At 41.7% G+C, this 27,910-nt stretch overlaps 1 gene segment (V, D, J or C); it reads left to right on the top strand.

The window, feature by feature from the left end:
- LOC117658786 (T-cell receptor alpha chain constant-like) lies at positions 1-27,790 on the top strand. The segment is given in 5 exon segments: positions 1-97; positions 20,772-21,050; positions 24,293-24,343; positions 25,160-25,267; positions 27,508-27,790. Coding segments are annotated over 4 exon segments (444 nt in total).
- The last annotated feature ends 120 nt before the right edge of the window (positions 27,791-27,910 follow it).

Raw genomic sequence — 27,910 nt, 5'->3', positions numbered from 1 at the left:
AAAGGAAAGGATGTTTTTGTCAAGGCGGAAAGCACTGTGTCTAACTTTGCCGACAAGGTGATCTTTGGAAGTGGGACTAGGCTGGTTGTAATGCCAAGTAAGTTTTCTCTCTTCATTCTTGACACTGTGGTCAACTCAAAACAGTCCTTTCCTAACATTAATTTTCCTTTTTTTGTGTGCATGTATTCAGGCATTCATGTAATTACATACATTTGACATAAAAATACATACATGTGATAAATAAACTAGAAAGTAATATGTAAAGTGCAGCCACGCTACCTGAAGGGTGGCAATTGCACTAAGCTTAAATGTGCAGAAAATGATTGATCTCGTAAAAATTGAGAGTGAATGCCATTAGATAACTGATACAAAAATGGACCAGTGGAAATATTATATGTCTTCTTTCAAGAGTTGCATCCATCTATAATATTGTTTAATTTCTGTTATCAGCAGGAAAATACAGTATCATGATAAGATTTGGGAATCTTGACATTTCTATCCAGTCATTGCCATATTTTAATCTCCTCCTCCCCCACCCCAAATTGGGAGATAATTACAAGCGATAGTGCTCAATATTTTTATCCAGGAAGGAAGGAAGGAAGGAAGGAAGGAAGGAAGGAAGGAAGGAAGGAAGGAAGGAAGGAAGGAAGGAAGGAAGGAAGGTAGGTCATTGAGCTGAACAAATGGAAAATAGTAAGAAATTAAGAATATTAGATAACTGATATGAAAATGGACCTGTGGAAATATTATACGTCTACTTTCAAGAGCCTTGGTGGCACAGCAGACTAAAGCACTGTTAAGTAACACCAGCTGCCTGCAATTATTGCAAGTTCAAATCTCACCAGGCTCAAGGTTGACTCAGCCTTCCATCCTTTCGAGGTAGGTAAAATGAGGACCCGGTTTGTGGGGGCAATAAACTGACTTTATATAAAAAATTTAAAAAAAGAACATCACTTGGAGGTGGGGGACGAAAGCCCTACTAAGCAGGTATATACAAAAGTATGAAGGCTATTGCTTAACGCATTGTAAGCCGCCCTGAGTCTCTGGAAAAGGGTGGCATATAAATCGAACCAATAAATAAAATAAAATAAATAAATAAATAAAGGGTTGAATCCATCTATAAAGAGTCGAGGTGGCACAGTAGTTAAAGTGCAGGACTGCAGGCTACTTCTGCTGACTGCCAGCTGACAGCAATTTGGCAGTTCGATTCTCACCAGGCTCAAGGTTGACTCAGTCTCCCATCCTTCCGAGGTGGGTAAAATGAGGATCCAGATTGTTGAGGGCCATAGGCTGACTCTGTAAACCGCTTAGAGAGGGCTGTAAAGCACTGTGAAGCGGTATATAAGTCTAAGTGTTATTGCTATAATATTGTTTAATTTCTGTTACCATTTTTTTTAATCTGTTGCCATATTTTAATCTCCTCTCTCTTCCCCCCTCCCAATTCCTTTTGGGAGATAATTACAAGTGACAGTGCTCAATATTTTTTATCCCAGAGATTTAGCTTTTCAAAAGGAAGCTATACTTGCTGATACAAATAGGAGGATGTGTTATCTATGGAGATTCTCAATCACCCGATTCATGGTTGTCCCAATAGTGCTTTTCAAAAGAAAAACTGGATTTCCTTGGGGTTTTTTTTCCCCTTGAAAACATTTCAATTCTCATCCAAAAAAAGCATCCAAGAACCTGAAGGCAGGATAAGAAGCTTTTTCTGGGATGAAAAGCAACATGTTTTCAAGGAGGGGAAAAAAACCCTAGAAAGTCCAGCTGCCTTTTTGGAAAAGCATCTTTGGGAGAAGAACCTGTTTTTGTCAAGGCAGGAAGCACTGTGTCTAATACTGGATACAGTAAGGTGATCTTTGGAAGTGGGACTAGGCTGGTTGTAAGGCCAGGTAAGCTTCATCCTTTTATTTATGCTTTGTAGTCAGTTCAAGACTTTGGCCACCTAATGAGAAGGAAGGACTCACTGGAGAAGAGCCTAATGTTGGGAAAGATTGAGGGCAAAAGAAGAAGGGGATGACAGAGAACGAGGTGGCTGGATGGAGTCACTGAAGCAGTAGGTGTGAGCTTAAATGGACTCCAGAGGATAGTAGAGGACAGGAAGGCCAGGAGGAATGTTGTTGATGAGGTCGTGATAGGTCGGACACGACTTCGCAACTAACAACAACAAAGTCAGTTCAAGAGGGTCCTTTCTTTGTTTATCCCATCCCACCATGTAGTGACATGTGGAGGAGCGTGCTTTGAAAAAAAAAATAATCCAGATTCAATTCTGGTCTCACTATTTTCAGTTGAGGAAAAATGACTATGACTTGAAAGATGGTCAGCGCTATGTCAAGAAGTATTAAGCAACCAAAACGGTTCGTCCACGTGTGGGTTTACACAACCGTTGAATTATGTTCAACCCTTGAATTATAACAAAGAGGATTAGGGGACTGGAGACTAAAACATACGAAGAACGGTTGCAGGAACTGGGTAGTCTAGTTTGATGAAGAGAAGGACTAGGGGAGACATGATAGCAGTCTTCCAATATCTCAGGGGCTGCCACAAAGAAGAGGGACTCAACCTATTCTCCAAAGCACCTGAGGGCAGGACAAGAAGCAACGGGTGGAAACTAACCAAGGAGAGAACCAATTTAGAACTAAGGAGAAATTTCCTGACAGAACAATTAATCAGTGGAACAACTTGCCTCCAGAGGTTGTGAATGCTCCAACACTGGAAGTTTTTAAGAAGAGGTTGGACAACCATTTGTCTGAAGTGGTGTAGGGTTTCCTGCCTAAGCAGGGGGTTGGGCTGGAAGACCTCCAAGGTCCCTTCCAACTCTGTTATTCTATTCTATTCTATTCTGTTCTGTTCTGTTCTGTTCTATTCTATTCTATTCTATTCTATTCTATTCTATTCTATTCTATTCTATTCTATTCTATTCTATTCTATTCTATTCTATATATAACCTGGTAAATAAACAAGCAATTGTTCTGTTCCCTACTATGCTAGATTCCCCATAGATAAATTATACTATCGCTTTATAAGTTCTTAGGGTGTGACAGTGATATAACTTTTAATAGGAATGTATAGTTGTTCTTCCATTGGAGAATTAGAAGGGATGCTTTTAATAAAAAGAAGGACTAGGGGTGACATGATAGCACTGTTCCAATATCGAAAGCGACTGCCACAAAGAAGAGGGAGTCAACCTATTCTCCAAAGAACCTGAAGGCAGGACACGAAGCGATAGATGGAAACTAATCAAGGAGAGAAGCAACCTAGAACTAAGGAGAAATTTTCTGACAGTGAGAACAATAAATCAGTGGAATGACTTGCCTTCAGAAGTTGTGGGTGCTCCATCACTGGAGGTTTCTAAGAGGTTGGACAACCATTTGTCTGAAATTGTATAGGGTCTCCTGCTTGAACAGGGGATTGGACTAGAAGACCTCCAAGCTCCCTTCCAACTCTATTACTCTGCTTCTCAGATTTTTAGCTTCAAGACATAGAAGAAATTGAACCATTCATGAATGATGAAATAATGATATCATGATATACATTAAATTAAATTTTACGATCTGGTTTCACTGGTGAGAGAGAAAGAGAGGGAAAAAAGTGAGAAGGGGCCTGAAGTTCTAGAGATCTTTGAAGATGATCAACAATGAAAGACTATGTGGGATTTTTTGTGCTCTCTGAGCTTGGTGGTTTCCTTGCAGACATTTCATTACCAAATTAGGTAATACCGTCAGTTCACTGAGCACCAAGAACCTCACAGTTCAACTCTGAGCTACAAATATTCTCTTCTATTGATGAGACACTCTTTTTCGAATTGATATTTCTACTCAGTGTTCCCTCATCCACATAATGTTGTTTTTCTGATCATGGGGACAGTGTGTCTTAGTTGCTGGATAATTAGTACAGTTGATTCTTCCTGTGTAGCCAAGCCAATGTGGGTTAATAACCAAGGAGGAGAATTTAATGCAGTGGTCAGTGGTCTAGACATTATCAACTTCGGACACAGCATTGCAAATAAGTTATCCACTCTACAGAATATTAGAATAACAGTGCTGGAAGGGACCTTGGAGGTCTTCTAGTCCAACCCCCTGCTTAGGCAGGAAACCCTACACCACTTCAGACAAATAGTTATCCAATCTCATTTTAAAAACTTCCAGTGTTGGAGCATTCACAACTTCTGGAGGCAAGTTGTTCCACTGATTAATTGTTCTAACTGTCAGGAAATTTCTCCTTAGTTCTAAGTTGCTTCTCTCCTTGATTAGTTTCCACCCATTGCTTCTTGTCCTATCCTCAGGTGCTTTGAAGAATAGTTTGACTCCCTCTTCTTTGTGGCAGCCCCTGAGATATTGGAACACTACTATCATGTCTTCCCTAGTCCTTTTCATTAAACTAGACATACCCAGTTCCTGCAATCGTTCTTCATATGTTTTAGCCTCCAGTCTCCTAATCATCTTTGTTGCAGATCTCTGCACTCTTTCTAGAGTCTCCTTCAGATTTCTAGTAGCTGCCATCCTTGACATCTTAAATCCTAAAGTCTAGAGCAGCGTCGAGAAAAATCTATCCAGTGTTTCTCAACCTTAGCATTTGAAGTTTTCTGAACTTTCCTCTCCTTTCCTCTTCTTTTCATCAAATTAAGGACCAGCCTTCCTTAAAATGTGCACTTAAAGTGTGCATGTGTAATCTACCTACAGCCATAGCTGTAGCCTTGCATATGTTTATGGTAAAGGAGAAATCACTGTGTGAACTTCGGACACTGGTATTTGGTTCAGGGACAAAATTAGTTGTCCAACCACGTAAGTTTGCTCTGTTTCTATAAAAATAGCTTTCCCCCTTTTAATTTTTCTTAATCGATGTGTCTATTTTGCTAGTATTTATTTATTTGTTTATGATTTTCCCTCCACCATAATTATCTTTATCTATTTTGGTTCCTTTACTATGGAGGGTTGATCCTAAAGGGCAGAAGCTCTCCATCAATTCAAAGAAAGGAAGGAAGGAAGGAAAAAGAAAGGAAAAGAAAGAAAGAAAGAAAGAAAGAAAGGAAAAAAGAAAGAAAGAGGAGGGAGAGAAAGAAAGAAAGAAAAAAAAGGAAGGAAGGTAAAAGGGAGGGGAGGGAGAAAGAAAGAGAGAGAGAGAAAGGAAGGAAGGAAGAAAGAAAGGAAAAGGGAGGGGAGAGGGAAAGAAAGAGAGAAAGAAGGAAGGAAAGAAAGAAAGAAAAGGGAGGGGAGAGGGAAAGGAAGGAAGGAAGAGATAAAGGAAGGAAGAAAGAAAGAAAGAAGAAAGAAGAAAGAAAAAGGGAGGGAGAGAAAGAAAGAAGGGAGGGGGAGGGAGGGAGGGGGAGAAAGAAAGGAAGGAAGGTAAAAGGGAGGGGAGAGAGAAAGAAAGAGAGAGAAAGGAAGGAAGGAAGGGAAAGGAAGGGGAGAGGGAAAGAAAGAAAGAAAGAAAGAAAGAAAGAAGAAAGGAAAAGGGAGGGAGAGAAAGGAAGGAAGGTAAAAGGGAGGGGAGAGGGAAAGAAAGAGAGAGAGAAAGGAAGAAAGGAAAGATGGAAAAGGGAGGGAGAGAAAGAAAGAAAGAAAGAAGAAAAAAAGAAAGTCATTGGGCTGACCAAATGGAAAATAGTAAGAAATTAAAAATGCCCACATGTTAAGTTTGTTTCTTGATTCCCCCCTCCCCCTATATTTTTGTATTTTAACTTTGGAAATAAAATTTTAAAAACGTAAGCAAAAAAAAAAAATACTCATCTACTGTACTAATCTTAGAATCAAGGGCTTTTTCCTCCATTTTCAAAATTCTTTGAAAAAAAGGCAGTAACAAATCAACCTGCTCATTCTCTGTAGACACAGAAATAAGGAGTTCTGAATGCAATAGGGCTTACTAAATGATCAGTGTATATAGAATTGCAGGATACAATGAAGCCTTAGCTCTTTAAAGACACTGTGATTTAATATATTTATAGAGGCTTTTGGTGAACTGATAAATTGGAAGGCAGAGGAAGGAAGAGTCTGGAAACGTTTGAAAAAAGTCTGGAAATTATGGGATGGAAAGGATGGATTCACACCTCCAGGGAAAAAACCAGAGTCCAAAAGAAAAAAAAATATATAGGTGTAGACGTCAAAACGATTCATATTTCCAATATCCACAATCCTTCACATTTTATTCCGAAGGTCTAAAGACTTAGCTTTTTAAAAGGAAGGCATAATTCTGATGCAAAAAGGAAGGGTGGTATTTTTGTCAAGGCGGAAAACACTGTGTCTAGTTTTGGTGACAAGGTAATCTTTGGAAGTGGGACTAGGCTGGCCGTAATGCCAAGTAAGTTTTATTTCTTTATTTTTGTCCCTGTGGTCAGCTCAAAACAGTCCTTCCCTAATATTAATTTTAGTTTAGTTTAGTTTAGTTTAGTTTACTTTATTGTCATTGCACATGGTACAACGAAATTAAATGCCGTCTTCGGTGTACTTTATAACTATAAAAATAAAAACACAAACATACATCCTTTACATTCTATATAATTGAAACTGAAAAGCCAATATTGCACTATACCATAAAATTCAATATGGTTATTGTTCTGGGATAGAAGCTATTTTTCAGCCTATTTGTCCTTGTTCTTATTGTCCTGTACCGTCTGCCAGATGGTAATAGTTCAAAAAAAAAGGGGTGCCCAGGATGAGATGGATCTTTAAGAATGTTTTGAACTTTCTTAAGGTAGCGGGAGCTATAAAGCTCTTCCAAAGAGTCAAGAGGGCAACCAACGATCCTCTGGGCAATGACTCTCTCTCTCTCTCTCTCTCTCTCTCTCTCTCTCTCTCTCTCTCTCTCTCTCTCTCTCTCTCGCCCTCCCTCCCTCCCTCCCTCCCTCCCTCCCTCTCTCTCTCTCTCCCTCTCCCTGTCTCTCTCTCTGTGTGTCTGTCTCCCTCTGTCTTTCTCTATCTCTCTGTCTCTGTCTCTGTCTCTGTCTCTCTCTGTCTCTGTCTCTCTCTTTCCCTCCCTCCCTCCCTCCCTCCCTCCCCCTCTCTCTCTCTCTCCCCCTGTCTCACTCTCTGTGTGTCTGTCTCCCTCTGTCTTTCTCTGTCTCTCTGTCTCTCTCTCCCTGTCTCTCTCTGTGTGTCTGTCTCCCTCTGTCTTTCTCTGTCTCTCTGTCTCTGTCTCTGTCTCTCTCTCCCTGTCTCTCTCTGTGTGTCTGTCTCCCTCTGTCTTTCTCTCTCTCTCTGTTTCTGTCTCTGTCTGTCTCTCTCTCTCTCTCTCTCCGTCTCTCTCTCTGTGTGTCTGTCTCCCTCTGTCTTTCTCTGTCTCTCTGTCTCTGTCTCTGTCTCTCTCTCCCTGTCTCTCTGTGTGTCTGTCTCCCTCTGTCTTTCTCTGTCTCTCTGTCTCTGTCTCTGTCTCTGTCTCTCTCTCTCTCTCTCTCTCCCTGTCTCTCTCTGTGTTTGTCTCCTCTGTCTTTCTCTGTCTCTCTGTCTCTGTCTCTGTCTCTGTCTCTCTCTCTCTCCCTGTCTCTCTCTCTGTGTATCTGTCTCCCTCTGTCTTTCTCTGTCTCTCTGTCTCTGTCTCTGTCTCTCTCTGTGTCTCTCTCCTTCCCTCCCTACCCCGCCCTCTCTCCCCTTTGAAGGTTGGGATAGAAGTGAGGATTTCCTACCCTATGTATTTATCAACAAATCTATTCTTTTATTCCAACATGATGAAGGCCTGTTAGCACTCATTGGTAGATAACTTCATACTTTTCATCCAGGACAACTTTATTAGCTTACAATTAGCTGTTAGATTGGGATGTCCACAGGCCTTAAAGTTTTCCCTCTGAATTGATCGTCCATCCATCCAACTGTTGCATACCATCTGCATTCACTGCCTTTCTTGGGTCTGGGAAGTTTTTGCCAAGGCTGAAAACACTGTGGGGAGGGCAGTGGCTGGAAGCCAGTATTTGGAAGTGGGACTAGACTAGTCGTGACCCCAAGTAAGTCTCTCTCTCTCTCTCTCTGTCTCTCTGTCTCTGTCTCTCTCTCTCTCTCTCTCTCTCTCTCTCTCTCTCTCTCTCTCTCTCTCTGTCTCTCTCTGTCTCTCTCTCTCTCTCTTCTTAACATCCTTATTTATTTATTTATTTTGCAAATGTAGTAAGATAGTTTCCATTTTCTGCACACACACACACCAGCATTCTGTGCCAAATGTAGTTTTGCTCTGTCCTGTGCAAATACACTGAGATGAGAGGAAATAGCCAAGATGTTAATTTATAAGACATTGGTTTCTTCAGTTGATCAGTAAATTCTTGAGAATAGGCTAATGTTTTTCCCTTCCCTTCCCTTCCCCCCTTCCCTATGTTTCAATTTCTGTTCCTTCCTTCCTTCCTTCCTTCCTTCCTTCCTCCCTTCCTTCCTTCCCTCCCTTTTTTCTTTTCCCTTCCCTTCCCATTCCTGCCCTTCATTTTTCTTTCTCATCTCCTTCCTTCCTTCCTTCTTCCTTCCCTCTTTTTCCCTCCCCTCCCCTCTTCTCATTCCCATCTCTTTCCTTCTTCCTTCCCTTCCCTCCCCTTCGTTCTTCTCATATCCATCTCCTTCCTTCCTCTACCTACCTTTCTCCTCTTTTTTCCCTTCCGTTCCCTTCCCTTCCCTTCCTTCTTCTCACTCTCATCTCCTTCCTTCCTTCTTTCTTCCTTCCCTCTTGCTTCCCTTCCCTCACCTCCCTTTCCTCCACTCCCCTCTTCTCATTCCCATCTCCTTCCTTCTTCGTTCCTTCCCTTCTTCCCTCCCCTTCCTTTCGTTCTTCTCATTCCCATCTCCTGCCTTCTTTCCTTCTTCCTTCCTTCCCTTTTTTCCCTTTCCTACCCTCCCCTTCCCATTTTAATGGACCCCAGAATAAGAGTGATAGATTCAACAGTCTGTAGTCATCAACCATTATAGCAGCCATCATGCAATAGCCTTTCCTTATTTGTTTGTTGCATTTATCTGCCACCACTTCCCATTAGACTCCAGTACTAATTTTACCTGCCTTCTATGCATGGAGCTCAATCAACATTGTGTATTTTTTATTCCCCCTTTCACTCAATTGTGTCTGAATCTCAGAGACTGCCTGGACAATTCCCTTTAGTTTTTCAGAAGTAGCTTGCCATTGTTTCCTTCCTAGGGCTGATAGAAAGTGACTGGCCCCAGCGGGTCTACAACTCACAGCCTTCTCCCAGTTTCTAGCCTGATGCCTTAACCACTACTCCAAAATGACATTCACTTTTGCTACAGACGGTTACTGATATACTGAGTACCTCTTAAGAGTTTTCTTTTTAATATGGATACTAGTCGCCTTGTAGTTATTATGTAAAGATTTGTAGAATTCAAAAATCATATGGGATTCGTTCGAACCCTTCTTATTCTTCACTGATCCTATTAAAACATCAGGAGTGAAGGATGAATGAGCTCTGGGGGTTTTGTAAGCTTTGGGATCACTGTGCCCCTGACTATAAAGTCATCTTTGGTAAAGGAACTTTTTTAATGGTGAAACCATGTAAGTATCGTGGCTTCGTATTTTTCTAGTGATATTAGTGGACGCCAAGCTCATGGCACGACTAATTATCTAGAGGAAATTAGGGGACCAGGTCAAGCTGTTCTCCAAAGCATCTGAGGGCAGGACAAGAAGCAATGGGTGGAAACTTATCAAGGAGAGAAACAACTTAGAACTAAGGAGAAATTTCCTGACAGTTAGAACAATTAATCAGTGGAACGACTTGCCTCCAGAAGTTGTAAATGCTGGAAGCTTTAAGAAGAGATTGGACAGCCATTTGTCTGAAATGGTATAGGGCAGTGATGGCTAACCTTTTTGCCGTCATGTGCCAAAAGCGGGGGGATCGCGCGTGTGTGTGTGCCCACACCCATACTTCAATGCGCCACCCCCGACGCATGCCCGTGTGACCCCTCCTGCGGTCCCCCCACTTTTGGCACGCGATGGCTCGGTGGGCCTGGTAGGCCCGTTTTTCACCCTCTCCAAGCTCCAGAGGCTTTCTAGGAGCCTGGGGAAGGTGAAAACGGCCTTCCCCAACCCCTGGAGTCTTCTGGAGGCCGGAAACGCCCATATCCCGACTTCCAGTGGGCCCAGAAGACCTGGAAATCAGCTGGCCGGCGCACACAAATGAACTGGAGGTGAGCTAGGGCAACACTTGTGTGCCCACAGATATGAGTCCCCGTGCCACCTGTGGCACCCGTGCCATAGGTTCGCCATCACGGGTATAGGGTTTCCTGCCTGAGCAGAGGGTTGGACTAGAAAACCTCCAAGGTCCCTTCCAACTTTGTTATTCTCTGCTCTCCTCTGCTCTGTCCTATTCCTCTCCTAAACCTTTAGGAAGAGGCTTGTAAACCTACAAACCTTTTCCTAAAGGTTGCCATTTTGTAAAGGATGGTATCACAGTGTGACAGTAGTGCATGGGGTAAAATTACATTTGGAAGTGGCACCAAGCTAGTGGTTTACCCTGGTAAGTCCATATTTGTATACATGCCATATTTAAGGAATACATTTCAGAAATATCCTAAGGAAGTTGTAGTTTCATTAGTTTTAGCTTTTACCCTTTATGAATTTCAGTTGCTTAAGTATTGTTCTCACACCCAAGCATGTTTAAGAGCAACCATGGTGTTTGATGCATCATTCCCTTCGTTCTTCTCATTCCCGTCTCTTTCCTTCCTTCCCTCTTTTTTCCCTTCCCTCCTCTTCCCTTCCCATTTTCCCATTTTAATGGATCCCAGAATAAGAGTGATAGATTCAACAGTCTGTAGTCATCAGCCATCATAGCAACCATCATTCAATAGCCTTTCCCTATTTGTTTCTTGCATTTATCTGCCACCATTTCCCATAAGACTCCAGTACATGGCACGACTAATTATCCAGAGAAAATTAGAGGAGCAGGTCAAGCTGTTCTCCAAAGCACCTGAGGGCAGGACAAGAAGCAATGGGTGGAAACTAAGCAAAGAGAGAAGCAACATAGAACTAAGGAGGAATTTCCTGACAGAACAATTAATCAGTGGAAGAATTTGCCTCCAGAAGTTGTAAATGCTGGAAGTTTTTAAGAAGAGATTGGATAACCATTTGTCTGAAGTGGTGTAGGGTATCCTGCCTAAAAAGGGGGTTGGATTAGAAGTCCTCCAAGGTCTAGTCGAATCTTTTCTATTTCTATTATTCCTATTTCTATTATTTCTATTTCTATTAGAATAGTAATAGAAATTTCTATTATTGCTATTTCTATTATTTCTAAGATATACTAAGATAAGAGAGAGAAAATGTATAAGTATGGATTACCGATGCGAAACTGTTGAAAAGAAGAGAGAAGGCCATAGGTTAGAGTCCTTGAAACATGTTATTGCAGCAAACATATTTATGGAGTAAAAATAAGGGATGCAATAGTTAAAAGTTTGAAGAGCGACATTCTAACGCCAAAAATGGCAAACCTTTAATGTAAAACTATATAATATCTTGAAGGGAAGACCAAAAAATGTTCTGGAGCTCTTTCTATAGGTTGGCATTTTGTAAAGGAAAGTGTCATAGTGTTACACAGGTAGTGGATGGAGTATTCAATTTGGAAGTGGCACCAGATTAGTAATTCATCCGGGTAAGTTGACATTTTTATACATACCATATTGAAGGAATAAACCTAAGAAACTCTCTAAGGAAATCCTACTTCCATTAATCCTATCTTTTACTTGAGAACATCATTATAATTATTTTTACTCTGTAGCATACAAACTGGTAATTTCGCTTTAGGACTATGTTGATTCCCAATTAGCTCCATTGAAACATGTTGTTGTTAGTTGCAAAGTCGTGTCCGACCCATTGCAACCACATGGACAACGATTCTCCAGGCCTTTCTGTCCTCCTCCATCCTCTGGAGTCCATTTAAGCTCACGCCGACTGCTTCAGTGACTCCATCCAGCCACTTCGTTCTCCGTCGTCCTCTTCTTCTTTTGCCCTCAATCTTTCCCAGCATTAGGCTCTTCTCCAGTGAGTCCTTCCTTCTCATTAGGTGGCCAAAGGTATTTGAGTTTCATCTTCAGGATCTGGCCTTCTAAAGAGCAATCAGGGTTGATCTCCTCTAGGACTGACTGGTTGGATCGCCTTGCAGTCCAAGGGACTCGCAGGAGTCTTCTCCAGCACCAGAGTTCAACAGATCTATGCTGATAAAATAACCTCCAGCTTGGTATTGTGCAATTTAAAATAACATATCCTGCCATTTTATCCAAAAAAAAAAAGAGCTATGATACTGACAAAATGAAAGTTGTGATCAGGGACAGTTTATTCAAGATGCATCCCCAAAAACCAGTAATTTGGGGGAATAAATCTTTAAATTGCATTCATATGTTTTCAAAAAAGCAGATAAGGGGAATATTAGGAGTATAGGACCCTTGGTAGTACAGTGGTCTAAGGCACCCTGTTATTAAGACCAGCTGCCTGCAATTACTGCAGGTTCGAATCTCGCCAAGGCTCAAGGTTGACTCAGCCTTCCATCCTTTCTAAGGTAGGCAAATTGAGGACCCAGTTGTGGGGGCAATAAGCTGACTTTGTATAAATATACAAAAGAATGAAGGCTATTGCTTAGCGCATTGTAAGCCGCCCTGAGTCTCCGGAGAAGGGCAGCATATAAATCAAATTTAAAAAAATAAATAAATTATAGTGCAATATAATCAGGAGCCTAGATAGCTCTGCGGACAAGGCACTGTAATTTAACACCAGCTGTCTGCAATTAAAGTAAGTTCGAGTCTCACCAGGCTCAAGATTGACTCAGCCTTCCATCCTTTCTAAGGTAGGTAAATTGAGGACCCAGTTTGTGGGGGCAATAAGATGACTTTGTATAAATATACAAAAGTATGAAGGCTATTGCTTAACGCATTGTAAGCCGCCCTGAGTCTCCGGAGAAGGACGGCATATAAATCAAATTAAAAAAAAATATATGTAAAGTCCAATCTGGGGTGTGGTGGGAAAGGAACAAAACTTTTAGAATTCTATGATTCTATGTATTTTCTGAATTGGGGTACACCGTCCAAGATTGTTAACTCCTTTTTTTTTTTTTTTTTTTGCACATTTTACAGTTGAATTAAACGGGTGACACATTTAATTCAAGTGTAAAATGTGCAAAAAAATAAAAAAAAATGGTGTGAAACAGGAGGGGGGAAAGGGTGGTTTTTTTCTCACATTTAATGAGAATTGGGTGGGATTGTTTCTCACCCTGAATTCAGGTGCTGCACATAATCAACACAGGAACATTTATTTAATGCTTGGGAATGTTTAGGAAGGTACAGAAAATGTAGAAAAAAGAAAAGAAGACGGTTCTGCAGCAAAGCATGTCCTCTTTTTTTTTTTTTTTAAAGGCCTTCGTTTAGCTTGTCCCACACTTTTTTTCTTTTTTTTCACAAGAGTCTGTTTAAGTCTCTTTTCTTTTTTAAAAAAAAGAAAGAGGGAATTTATTTGTTTGTTTGTTCATTTATTTGTTTGTTGATAAAAATTTATTTGTTGTCCATCTTGTACCAAAAAAACTCTGGACAGCTTACAACATAAAAAATAATTGACATTTTAGGGCAGTGGTGAAATCTAAAATTTGTTACCACCGGTTCTGTGGGCGTGGCTTGGTGGGGGGGGGAATTGTGACTGGGTAGGCGTGGCCAATTTTTTTTTTTTACTTTTAGAACCATTTTTTCTACAACCTCTTCGGCGAAGAGGTTGTAAAAAATGCTTTCAAAAGGCTTTTTAAAGCCTCTGCCGATCAGGCAACTCAGCTGGGATCGTCAGAGGCATTTAAAAGAAAAAAAAGGGGGGGGGGTTCTTTTAAATGCCTCTGACAATCCAAGCTGAGGCGCACGATCATCAGAGGCTTTTTATTTTTACTTTTAAAAGCATTTTTTTGCCCAAAGAGGTTGTAGAAGAAATGATTTTAAAAGTTAAAAAAAAAAAAAGCCTCTGATGATTGTGCGGCTCATCTGGGCATGGGGGGGAGCAGGGATTTTTGCTACCGGTTCTCCAAACCACCCGCCTCCATCGCTACCGGATCGGGCGATCCGGTCCGAACCAGGAGCATTTCACCCCTGTTTTAGGGGAAGCAATATCTATGGGAGGTGGAGGTAATTTAGTATTGTAACGAAGATTAGATGTAGGACTTACTGGTCCGAATTCATAAACAGATCAGTTATCAGGGTTTGGAAACTAGCAAAGAAGGCCATTTTGTAAAGGCGTTCCTTGTAGTGCTACAGTACTCGGTCAAAACTCACTTTGGAAGTGGGACCACAGTTGTTGTCATCCCTGGTAAGATGAAAATGTTTGAACGTGCTTCTTTATTATTATTATTTTTTTAATTTGATTTATATGCCGCCCTTCTCCGGAGACTCAGGGCGGCTTACAATGCGCTCAGCAATAGCCTTCATTCTTTTGTATATTTATACAAAGTCAGCTTATTGCCCCCACAAACTGGGTCCTCAATTTACCTACCTTAGAAAGGATGGAAGGCTGAGTCAACCTTGAGCCTTGGCGAGATTCGAACCTGCAGTAATTGCAGGCAGCTGGTCTTAATAACCAGCTTAATAACAGGGTGCCTTAGACCACTGTACTACCAAGGCACTTTAGGGGACAATGGGGACTTTTGTGGGGTTCTTGGTGCCCTCTGAGCTTGGTGGTTTTCTTGCAGACATTTCACCACCCAACTAGGTAACCTCATCAGTACTAGAGAGTGGAGTTTTCTCTGAATTTTGTATATACTTGTGGCTTGCCCTGTCGGTGTTGCTGGGAGCGTGAAGGACTTTCCATGGTGAAGACAATCACCACCAAGATAAGCAGGGGTGTAAAAGGCTGCCCTGCTGTAAAGACATTTCTCATAGTGTTCAATAGGATACTTGGAATTTTCAGTTTGGTGGTGGAACTAAACTTATAGTTCTTCCTGGTAAGATCTTTCTTTCTTTCTTTCTTTCTCCTTTCTTTTTTTTCCTTTCTTTCTCTCTCTCTCTGCTTCTTTCTTTCTTTTTCTCCCTTTCTCTTTCTTTCTTTTCTTTCTTTCTCTCTGTTTCTTTCTTTTTCTCCCTTTCTCTTTCTTTCTTTCTTTTCTTTCTCTCTCTCTCTCTCTATGTTTCTTTCTTTTCTCCCTCTCTTTCTTCTCTCTTTCTTCTCTGTTTCTTTCTTTCTTTTCTTTTCTTTCTCTTTCTCTCTTTCTTTCTGTCTCTCTCTTTTTCTTTTCTTTCTTTCTTTCTTCTTTTCTTTTTTCTCCTTTCTCTCTCTCTCTCTCTTTCTTCTCTTTCTTTCTTTTCTTTCTTTTCTCTCTTTCTCTCTTTCACTCACTCACTCACTCACTCACTCCCTTCCTCAGCTGTCCAATTTCACTGACACTTTGTCAAGTGCATTTTCAAGAATTACACTTTGAGCCATTCTGTACTTTTCCTATTGTATAAGTTAAATGCATTATTGGCAGGGGGATAATTTGACTACTTTTACATGTTGGTCATGTGATTGATTTCAAACCTTCAAACCTTGGGGTTTCATGTAGTAAGATATCACCATATTTGTTGGGCCTCAACTCTAGAATTTTCAGACAGTGTAAACAAAGCCTGTGGTAACTTAGATTTTATTTTATTTATATACCGCCCTACTCCCGAAGGACTCAGGGCAGTGAACAGCCAAAAGATAAAACACACATAATACAAAATTTAAAAAACAATGTAAAAACACATTAAATAATTTGGCCCAAACAATTAAAATACCCCTATTATTTTAAAAGAAATTTAAAATTAACAATTAAAAGGAAGTTAGGCCGGGCCAGCCTGTTGAAATAAAAAGGTCTTGAGGGCACGGTGGAAAGTGCGTAAATCCGGGATCCTCCGTATCTCCGGGGGGAGCTCGTTCCAAATGGCAGGTGCCCCCACAGAGAAGGCTCTCCCCCTGGGGGCTGCCAGTCGACACTGTTTGGCCAACAGCACCCTGAGGAGCCCCTCTCTATGGGAGCGTACTGGCCGGTGAGAGGCTACTGGTGGTCTCGTAAGTACCCAGGTCCTAAGCCATGGAGCACTCTAAAGGTGGTAACCAAGACCTTGAAGCGCACCCGGAAGACCACCAGAAGCCAGTGCACCTCGCGCAGGAGAGGTGTTACATGGGAACGCCACGTCGCTCCCCTAACCACCCGTGCGGCCGCATTCTGGACCAGTTGGAGCCTCCGGGTGCTCCTCAAGGGGAGCCCCATGTAGAGAGCATTACAGTAGTCCAGGCGGGAGGTGACGAGGGCATGAGTGACCATGTGTAAGGAGTCCTGATCCAGAAAGGGACGCAACTGGCGGATCAGGCGGATAATTGGATGGAGAAGAATTTTATGATATTACGATAGGTATCCAAGATCTGGGTTCATCTCAATACAGTTTTTATTTAAATTAACACTGGGACCATGTTGTTCTTCCTCCAGATCCCACCAATTCAGTAATTTTACTGGTATTCCTGGTAGGTTTCTTTAAAGATTTCCAGAGTTCAGATACCATAACCCTAAGAATTTTGCACTTAGTAAGTTATACTGTTAAGTCACATCCAGTTACCCAGTTACAAATAAGACTGTATAATTCAGGATCTTACTGGAATTTCTTCCTTCTTGTCTTCCCCTCAGGTCTTTGAAGAATAAGTAGTGGCCAAAAATGTGGAAATCTTTTGGGAAAAGTGTATTTTCTAAAACTAGCTAATAACACCACTTTTTTTGGAGTACTACCATAAAATTATATATCAATGGAAAGATAATTTAATCAAGAATGTAATTCAGTAACTTTTATGAGGGATTTGCTATTAGAATAGCAGTTACAGTATAAGAAGAAAAGTGAAACACATAGAAAAAAAAGATATATAAAAATTATCACCATAGAAAAAAACGAGATAGACAAAAATTATCACCATGTCAGTTAATACTTAGTTGGGTAACTTTTAGCATGGATTACGGCCTTACAACGTTTTCCCATGGAGTGAGCCAAGTCTTTTAGTTCTGCAGCTTTTAGAATGTGAAACCAAGATTGAATGATTGCTTCTATTAACTGGGTTTTATTGCTCGGTTGCTTCTTTAATCGGCTCCATAGATTTTCAATTGGGTTAAGGTCTGGGCTACTCCCAGGCCATTCCAGCAATGGAATATGATTATCTTGAAACTCAAAAAAAAAAAAAGTGGTGTTATTAGCCATCAAACTTCAAAAATACACTTTTCCCAAAAGGTTTTCACAATTTTGGCCGCTACTGTAGGTTGACCTCCCTCCTCTCTGTGACAATACTTCAAATATTGGAAAACTGCTATATATGAGGGGCTGTCACAGAGAGGAGGAGTTCAACCTATTCTCCAAAGCACCTGAGGGCAAGACAAGCAGTAAAGGATGGAAGATTAATAAAGAGAAGTCCAACCTGGAATTAAGGAGAAATTTGCTGTCTGTGAGAACTTTTAATCAGTAGAACAACTTGCCTCCAGAAGTTGTGGTTGCTCCAACACTGGAGGTTTTTAAGAAGAGATTGCACAGCTAATCGAACAGTGCTCCAATGCTGGAAGTTTATAAGAAGAGATTGGACAGCTATCTGTCCAGTATGGTATAGGTCCATGATGGTGAACCTATGGCACGTGTGGCACAGGCGGCATGTAGAGCCGTGTCACCTGGCACACCAGCTCAGCTCCGGCGCGCATGCGCCAGAGTCTCTGGAGGCTGGGGACAGCAAAAAAGTCACTTCCTGTCCAACCAGAAGTTGGGAAACGGGCTGTTTTGGGCCTCCGGGGGGCCTCTGAGGGGGTGGGGAAGGCTGTTTTTGCCCTCCCCAGATGCATAGAGAGGATCTGGAGCCAGATGAGAAAGAAAAACAGGCCTACCGGGCCATTACGTGCTAGGAGTGGGGAGGAGGAGGGTCGCATGCGCGGGGCAGGGCGCATAGAATTATGGGTGTGGGTACGCATGCACATGAACCTCCCCCGCCCCCCCCTTCCTGGCACACGATGGCAAAAAGGTTAGCCATCACTGGTATAGGTTCTCCTGCTTGGACCAGAAGACTTCCAAGGACCCTTCCAACTCTTGTTATTTTGTATTCTGTAACTCTGGTTTTTAGGTTGTTGATCCTTCTGCAGAGCGAATGGAGATTTGGGTCCAAACTTAATGCAGATTTCTTTAAGGTCATTATTCTTCAGCTCAGTCACTAAATGAATACAACAGCAGGAAAGGCAGGAAGACAAGCTACTACTGCTCAGATTGTGAGCTCTTAGTCATAAAACGATAGCATCAGATGAAAGCCCACAAGCAGGGAGGCGTAAGCTTTGCGGGTTTTTTTTCTCTGAAATTAGTTTTGGAAAGTTTTGCAAGCGTTTGCAGAAGTTATTAGCTTGTGTTGGAAAACAAAAAAAAAAGTGTGCAAGTCAAAATAGATATACGTTGAGTTTTTGGGCTTGTGGTTGTATTTGAACTGTAGATTTGTGCAATGGATACTCAATGCAAGTGGTCAAAATCTAATGGCACGGGCCTGCGTGAGGTCCCCAGACCGGGGGGGGGATGGTGGTGGGGAAATGGAGGCCCCATGACAACCTCCCCCCTACCTGTATTAACAACTACCAAACCTCCTCCATCTTGCCATTGTTCACCTTTTGACATTTTATCATGTTATTTTTACATTTTTGAAAACTTTGAATCTGACATTCATTCTGTTTTTAATGTTACTTTTATTAATTCTATTTTGAATGAACGAATCTCTATTCTGATCGAACGCCATTGTACACAACCCTTCTCTGAGGGAAGATAAGAAGGTTAAGAAATAAGAAATATAAACAAAATAAATAAATAGGTTTTCCTGAGGGCCCCCTTTTTGCCCAGGAGAATGAAAGACCCGGTTTGTGGGGGCAATAAGCTGACTTTGTATAAAAAAAGAACAATGCTTGGGGGGGCCCAAAAGCCTTACTAAGCAGGTATATACAAAATTATGAAGGCTTAATGCATTGTAAGGCGCCTTGAGTCTCCGGAGAAGGGCGGCATATAAAATCGAACTAATAAATAAATAAATAAATAAATAAATAATGACAAAAGGGTCAGAATTGGAACAGTTTTAGCAAAAGAGAGAAGCGGAGTAAAAGACAGAATTTATACCACTGAGTTTCATAACGGCTGATGCCTCAGGAGGCTGATATAAATGGCACCTATCGTTAAAAAGCTAAAGAAGACAAAATAAAAAATTTCTTCGGATTTCAGGTATAGACATGTCTCTTTTTTTTTTGTATATAACTTTTTATTATTTTTTATAAAAATGAACAAACATTTAGTACATCTGTCGACCCCTCCCTGTGACATCTCGGTGTTATCTTCAGTCCTTCTTCTTCTTCCAAAAAAGGAACTTTCTTCTATCTTGATCTTTATACAAACCATTTTAATATTTCCTTACTGAAACAAAATTCTGCTTATCAAATTTTTAAATATAATCATAACGCTTTTATCTTTTATATCTCTTTTCCAACCAATAATAGAAACAGTTCAATATTCTATAATACTCTATCTCTTCCCTATCTTTAATCCTTAAAGTCAATCTATTCATGTCTTGAGAGATGAATCCCCTGCTAAATTAGTTAAGAAACTCCTTAAATTCCAGAGAATATTGACAAGGCTACATGGGCAGGTTGCATTTCAAAGAGAACAAGTCCATATCAACCTTGAACCCCTGGAATTTACCTGCTGGTTCTTTAAATCCAGACCTACCTGCCTGTTACTAGGCTTGCCAAAATATCTTACTCTATAGGCAAGAAAAACAAAATGCACAGGTACAGTATATGCAGTACCTCGCTCAATAGTAGTAACTGGTAGTAACTGCCTAGTGGACACCCATTTAAATAGAAGCAAATGGCAGTTATGCGACGCCCACGTGCAACTGTTGTAAAATACGTGCCAGTTCCTCAGTGCCCAAAGTTTTGCTGACTGTGGAGATGTTGTAACCGTTGTAAGTGGGAGGACTGGTTGTAGGTTACTTTTTCCAGTGCCGTTGTCACTTCAAATGGTCGCTAAATGAACAGTCTAGGATTGTGATGGCGAACCTATGGCACGCGTGCCACAGGTGGCATGTGTAGCCATATCAGTGGGCACTCAAGCTCAGCTCTGGCGTGCATGCGCGTGCTGGCCAGCTGATTTTTGGGTCTTCTGGGCCCACCAGAAGTAGGGAAACAGGCTGTTTCCTGCCTCCGGAGGGCCTGAGGTGGGGGGAGGCCCATTTTTATTTCTCACCTGATTCCAGGGCCTCTCTAGGAGTCTGGGGAGGGTGAAAATGCCCCCCCCCTGGAGGTCCTCCGGAAGCCGAAAACGGCCAGTTTAACAACTTCCAGTGGGATTGGAAGGCCCGTTTTTTGCTGTCCCCAGCCTCCAGGGCCTTTCTAGGAGTCTGGAGAGGGCGAAAACAGCCTTCCTCACCTCCCTGGAGATCCTCCGGAGGCCAAAAACAGCCCGTATGACAACTTCCAGAAATTGTTAAATGGGCTGTTTTCGGCCTCCGGAGACCTCCGGGGGGGTTGGGGAAAGCTGTTTTCGCCCTCCCCAGACTCCTAGAGAGGCCCTGGAGCCAGGTGAGAAAGAAAAATGGACCTACTGGGCCATCGTGTGCCAGGAGAGGGGGAGCAGGGGGGGTGGTCGCACACGCATGCGTGGGGGCAGAGCATATAAAATAATGGGTGTGGGCACATGCACGCATGTGCGACCCCACCTCGCCCCCCCTCCTGGCATGTGATGGCAAAAAGGTTAGCCATCACTGGTCTAGGACTACCTGTATGTGTTTTCCAAGCTATTCAGGTCTCAGAATTGAGCAATGTATGTTTTTGTTTTTTATTGTAGATCTCGCGAATTCAAATCCTTCTGTCTACCAGCTGAAGCCCAAAGAAAAAGAAAGCAACTTAGCCGCTTGCCTCATTACTGACTATTCACCAGGTCCCATCGACGTGAAGTTTAATAGTAGTTTGGCACCTGAAGCAGTCAATGACTCTGCCGTGGTTGTGAAAGAAGACGGCAATAAAGAATCGGCCAGTCTTGGAGTTGTCATTTGGAGCAAAAATAAGAATCAGTTTCAATGCTCTGCTATTCACCGAGGCGACACCTACAAAGCTGAAAAAGAAGGTAAAATCGATGTAAATATTGGCATTCACACTGAACCCATATCGAAAATAAAGCTTTCTTCCTCCAGTCCAATTTGGAGACCAATAATAGCTGCCTTTGTTATGGTTCCTGAGGGCTGGTTGCAGGGGTGAAATATTCCCGATTCGGAACAGATCGCCCGATCCGGTAGCGATGGAGGCGGGTGGTTCGGAGAACTGGTAGCAAAAATCCCTGCCCCCCCTCCCCCATGCCCAGCTGAGCCGCACAATCATCAGAGGCTTTTTTTTTTTTTACTTTTAAAAGCATTTTTTCTACAACCTCTTCGGCCGAAAAAATGCTTTTAAAAGTAAAAAAAAAAAAAAGCCTCTGATGATTGCGTGGTTCAGCTGGGATCGTCAAAGGCTTTTAAAAGAAAAAAACCTTCTTTTTTTCTTTTAAATGCCTCTGACGATCCCAGCTGAGTTGCCTGATTGGCAGAGGCTTTTTTTTCTTTTAAATGCCTCCGCCAATCAGACAAGTCAGCTTGGATCGTCAGAGGCATTTAAAAGAAAAAAAAAACCTTTTTTTTCTTTTAAATGCCTCTGACGATCCCAGCTGAGTTGCCTGATCGTCAGAGCCTTTTGAAAGCATTTTTTTTACAAAAAAATGGTTTTTTTTAAAAAAAAAAATTGGCCACACCCACCCAGTCACATTACCCCCCCAAGCCACGCCCACAGAACTGGTAGTAACAAATTTTAGATTTCACCACTGGTTGGTTGAATATATCTGTTGGACATGCTGCAGAAAAGTTGAGAATAGAGCAGCAGATTTCCAAACTGTTTTGCAGATACATTTAGCGTATGGCATACCATCCATGGACTAGCAATATGTATATTAACACTTGAGTTAGATTAGTAAAACACAATAAAATATAAATGTCAAAAAGATCCGTGTTGAAATAGCAATGTCTAGACCATCTAACCCAGGGGTGAAATCTACTTACCTTCCCAACCGGTTAAGAAATGCACGTGCCGCGCATGTGCACTTGGATCCTCTGCGCATGTGCAAACCCTTCTGCGCATGCGCAGAGGGTAAGAAACAGTGATTGGGTGGGTGGACGGAGCCTCGCACCACCATCGCTACCGGTTCTCCGAACCACCGGCCGCCATCACTACCAGTTCTCCAAACCACCGGCCACCATCGCTACCGGTTCTCCAAACCACCGGCCGCCATTGCTACCGGTTCGGCCGAATTGGTCCGAACCGGGAGCATTTCACCCCTGATCTAACTATTGAAGTACAGCATCATGGGTGGATAGATAGATAGATAGATAGATAGATAGATAGATAGATAGATATAGAGATGTTAGAGATAGAGATAGATAGATAGATAGATAGATAGATAGATAGATAGATAGATAGATAGATAGATAGATAATTAGAGATAGTGATAGATAGATAGATAGATAGATAGATAGATAGATAGATAGATTATAGAGATGATAGAGATAGATAGAGATAGATAGATAGATATAGAGATGATAGAGATAGAGATAGATAGATAGAGATGATATAGATATAGAGATAGTTAGAGATAGAGATAGATAGATACAGTAGATAGAGATAGAGATAGATTGAGATAGATAGATAGATAGATAGATATAGAGATGATAGAGATAGTTAGAGATAGAGATAGATAGATAGATAGATAGATAGATAGATAGAGATAGAGAGAGAGAGAGAGAGAGAGAGAGAGAGAGAGAGAGAGAGAGAGAGATAGACATATATACAGACAGACAGACAGACAGACAGACAGACAGACAGACAGATAACCAGACTAGTATATGCCCTCAACCTCTGGCCAGGATGTGATCTATAGTTTGATGTGGGAATCTGCAACTGTTTTGCACAAAGAGGTGGGAACAAATAGGATTTCTCAGAGTTTATTGAGATGTGTATTTCTTATATTGTTTAAACTGCCCTAAATTCTTACTTCCCTGAGTGATGCAACAAGTTTTTACCATGCAAAGTGTGATATACAGACACACATATTTTCTAAAATAATATCATTTATCCTCTTTAGTTAAAAGGAGAATTTAAGTTTAGTTTTAAAAACAGTAAATAGCAAAGATAAATGCAGTGAAATAATATTCAATAATGTTCAGAGTCGTCTCGAATTTTAAAGTGGGTGACAAATACATTTAATAACAAACAATAATAGATAAGTAAAGTTTCAAATGGTTTTGGAAGTGCTTGGGAAATGATAAATCTTCACCTAATCTTCAGAAGACCATTATGAAGGCATAAAGTGAGCCTATCTGCTGAAGATATTCTAGAAATTAGGTGCCACCACTAAAATATTTTTTTTTTCCCAAGCTCAGCCTCAGGAGGTCCTTATCCCTCTACTACTACTTAGTACTACTACTACTACTTAGTACAACTACTATGTACTACTACTACTACATACTACTACTACTACTACATACTACTACTAAGTAATACTACTACTACTAAGTACTACTAGTACTACTAGTATTAAGTACTACTACTAAATAATAATAATAATAGTAGTACTATCACTAAGTACTTCTACTACTACTACTACTAGTAGTAGTAGTAGGGGGATAAGGATAAGGATCTCAGGTGGACATCATAATTCAAGGCACATAAATATAACGGCTGCTCCTGCTTGTAGCACGGCTGTAAGACATCTGTTTTATTTTTATGTGTGTTGGAGAAAGAAGAGAGCAAACCACGAAATGTGGAAAGCTGTCAGCCCTGCCTCAGCGTGAGCTTCTAAGTAAAAAACAAAAACGACACTTAACACCATCGAGGATGAGAAAGGCATGGTTTATTAGAAGTCAAGGGCTATACAATAATGCAAAGCCAGAACTGAAAGTTCATGCGGCAAAATCCCAGGGTGACTTTTCCTTTCTGAAGGCGCCTCCCATAGCTGGTCCCTCTAAGTCCAAAAAATGCAAAATAAATTGTTTTTTTTTAGAAAGGGTTTTCTGAGGAATGTAACTGTGCTCTGTTCCCAAGCCGTTGACCTTGAGAAGGTATTCAGAGTGGAATGATAAACTTTCATCCCTCGGCCTACCAGGCCCCTGAGTTTATGGCAGATTGTCACCAAAATAGCTTCTTGAGGCCTAGTAGCATAGCGTAGCATCAATCATCCAGGTGGCGTCTGACAAAAACATTCCAGAAATCGTTCTTGTTTTTTTTTTCTTTTATCATAAGCAAAATCATTAATGATTGTTGTTGTTGTTGTTATTGTTGCTATAGGGGATGCTACGTGTTCAGAAACTCTGTCCGATAAACCAGTTTTCGAAACAGGTATGTTCATTGTGGGTAAAAACCAGTAGTGGGTTTCAATTTCAGTCACTACTGGTTCGCTCATGTGCACATGCAGAGATGTCCGGGTGGGTGGGCGGAGCCTCCCGCTGCTACCGGTTCGCCCGAACTGGGGCGAACCGGTAGCAACCCACCATTGGTAAAAACTGATATCAAAATAATAGAGTTGGAAGATGTGAGGGAATTTTGCGGCAGTTTTCCACACGAAGTCAGAGACACTGACAAGAACTGTGAACTTTTATATAAATAAGTTTATTTGACACTCAAATTTACAGCTGTCAAGTTAGTCAGGAGCCCAGGATCGTTGTAGCATCCCCATGGTCACGTGATCAAAATTCAGCTGCCTGAAAAAGTCAATGGGGAAGATAGATTCACTTCACAACAGTTTTACTAGTTTAACAACTGTGGTGACTCGTTTAACAACGGTGGCAAAAGTGGTCGTAGAATGGGGCAAGCTGACTTAACAAACGTTTCACTTAGCAGCAGACATATTGGGCTCCATTGTGGTCGTAAATCGAGGACTACCTGTAACTTTTGATTCAGCATGGAGCATCGAGTCAGCCATGAACTCTTAAAAGGCACAATTGAATATGGGGAATTTATGGCCCTTTAATGATTTGGGAACTTCAAGTCCCAGAATTCCTGAGCTAGCCATGCATGGCTGGCTCAGGAATTCTGGGAGTTGAAGTTCAGAGATCGTAAAAGGGCTGTAATCAAACATCATAAGCAACCAATGTCAACAGCCAAATAGAACATCTTGATATTTATCTTTTTTTTTTTCTTCTTCTTTTTCTTCAGACGAAAATTTGAATCTTCTCTCTCTCACTGTATTGGGGCTGAGATTGATATTTTTCAAGAGCGTTGCTCTCAACCTAATACTCACCTTCTGGGCATGGTCAAGATGAGGTAAGCAGATCTTTTAGGGCAGGGGGACAGATCCACTTAATGTCCATGGTTTCACTTTGGGGCAACTCAAGCCTGGAAGCTTGGATTAAACCATTTCTAGACTATAGGCATCTGAACATGGGCATGTATGTGTGTTTCCAGTCCTTAGAGTTATGGGCTTAAAAATAATTCAACCAATTAGGGCTCCCATTGATCCCGATCGCTATACAGCCACAGGTAGCGTGGCCTTCTCTCAATATGGACTTTGTGGCTGCTTGTTCTGCCCCAGCTACGGACCCCAAAGAACACAGCACACACAAAGTCTGTACAAACCTTAGTTTACTAAATTAAATAAGTTTTTTTTCCAAACAAAGGCTGTTAATTAATTTTCTTAACAGCCTACAAAAATCCAAAGAATGAATAATCTTAATCTTACTATGATTGTCAGAAAGCCCAGAAGCAATTTGCAAAGAACTAAGATCAAGGCACGAAGGAGAGTGAACGAAGTTGTTCCCTGCAAATTGCTTCAGTTGGCGTTCCTCCTTAAATAGGCTAAGGGAGTGGCCGATTAGCCCCAAGCCTTACTCTCGAGGAGACCTCCTCCTGAAGAGCCACTCCTGCCTTTTGGCAGCTCTGCGCACCCGTGCATCGAGAAGAGGCTCCTCCTCTTCATCCTCTTCACTTAAGGGAGCTTCTGGAGGTTCTGGAGGCCCTGGCTGAATCCCTGCCTCTGGCATCACATCTTCTCCAGCCTCATTGTCTGACTTGAGCGCTAGCTGCACAGGCTGCTGGCGCAGCACCACACCAGCCTCCTCGCTGTCCGAATCAGCCACCAGCCATGCAGGCTGCGTACGGGCCACAACACTGCTTAGACTTAGAATAATCTTTTGAACACTTTGAATGTACACTAATCGGCATACAATTAAAATGAAATTTCCTGCAAACAGCTCTCAAAGGGTCACCACCTCCAATATACACTACATCAGGGGTCAGCAACCTGCAGCTCAGGAGCTGCATGTGGATCTTTGGGCCTTATGCTGTGTCTCCCTGTCAGGTGATCCCACCCCTCTCCCTCCCCTCCCAGTCACTTCTCGCCTGGCTTGAGAAGGTAAGGGCGACGGCGGGGGATTGGAGAAGTATCCAGGGCAGAAACAGAGAGGTACAGAGAGAGGGGGAGAGAGAGAGACATAGAGAGATACAGGGAGAGAGGGAGAGGGGGTAAAAGAGGGAGGGAGGGGAGATAGAGATATGTCAAAAGGATTTTGAGGTTCCCGGTGATTTTTAACCACTTGTTCACTGCCTAATGACCAGCTGGGTAGGCGTGGCTAGGGGGTCATGTGACTGGTGGAAGTGAGTGACATCGAGTTAGCCACGCCCACCCAGGTTTTGTGGCTCCCGGCATTTTCTTTTCTGTGGGAAACGGGTCCAAATGGCTCTTTGAATATTTAAGGTTGCAGACCCCTGCACTACATAAACATGACTAAACAAATACATACAAAATTGTGTAATAAAAGGTAAAGATTCCCCTCGCACATATGTGCTAGTCATTCCGGACTCTAGGGGGCGGTGCTCATCTCCGTTTCAAAGCCGAAGAGCCAGCATTGCCCGAAGACGTCTCCGTGGTCATGTGGCCAGCATGACTCAACGTCAAAGGCGCAAGGAACGCTGTTACCTTCCCACCAAAGGTGGTCCCTCTTTTTCTACTTGCATTTTTTTACGTGCTTTCGAACTGCTAGGTTGGCAGAAGCTGGGACAAGTAACGGGAGCTCACCCCGTTACACGGCAGTAGGGATTCGAACCGCTGAACTGCCACCTTTCGATCGACAAGCTCAGCGTCTTAGCCACTGAGCCACCATGCCCCTTTTACAAAATTGTGTATATACCCACATATATTATATGTATGAATATAATACACAGAGAAACACCACAGTCTGGTTCGGATCTGTAATATTTTTAATGGAAGTTGAAATTCATTACATTTGAATGATCGAATTACCTCACAAGGTTTCTATTGGAACCCTTAAATTAAATTAAATTTCGTGTTAATATAAAAAAAGTCTAAATTTCTAGGGACACGTCCCATGCGCCTTTGACGTTATATCCATGCTGGCACATGACCACAGAAATTATCTTCGGACACAAGTGGCAGGGAAACCTTTACCTTTGCAAATGTTTAAAAATGGTCTGTCTTTGGGACAAGGGATGTTATGCTAATTCTATCAGTTAACCAAAAATATCTCTTCTTTTTTTTTTTTTATTAGGAATGAAAGAAAAATGGGGGAACGTAACTGGAATGTTGTGGAAGAATCATCTAGGACTTCAATATTTGACTGGATAGAAACATACTACCAGCTTTCCCGATTGCCTTCTTGGATTTTTTAAACAAAACAGCTTCACTTTTTAAATCTTTCGTGGATCAGCTTTTAAAAACATCTACGCAGCTTATCAACCCAACTTCTTGCATTGTTCTAATGTACTATACCGTCTTCTGAATATTGTGTATTAAAACATTTACAGTGTAATAAAAATGCATATTGGAATGTGTGTATGTGTGTGACTCATGGTTTACTATTCAGGATCGTTGTTACGTCTTCCCTCTCAATCAAGAACAAATAAACTCATTATGGTTTACAAAGATAACAGAATAACAGACTTGGAAGGGAT

Source organism: Pantherophis guttatus, chromosome 4, assembly GCF_059756535.1.
Source record: "Pantherophis guttatus breed Tessera chromosome 4, ASM5975653v1, whole genome shotgun sequence".
In the NCBI taxonomy this organism is placed as follows: Eukaryota; Metazoa; Chordata; class Lepidosauria; order Squamata; family Colubridae; genus Pantherophis; species Pantherophis guttatus.
Note: the sequence above shows the minus strand (reverse complement) of the source record. Positions and strands in the feature narration are given on the sequence as shown.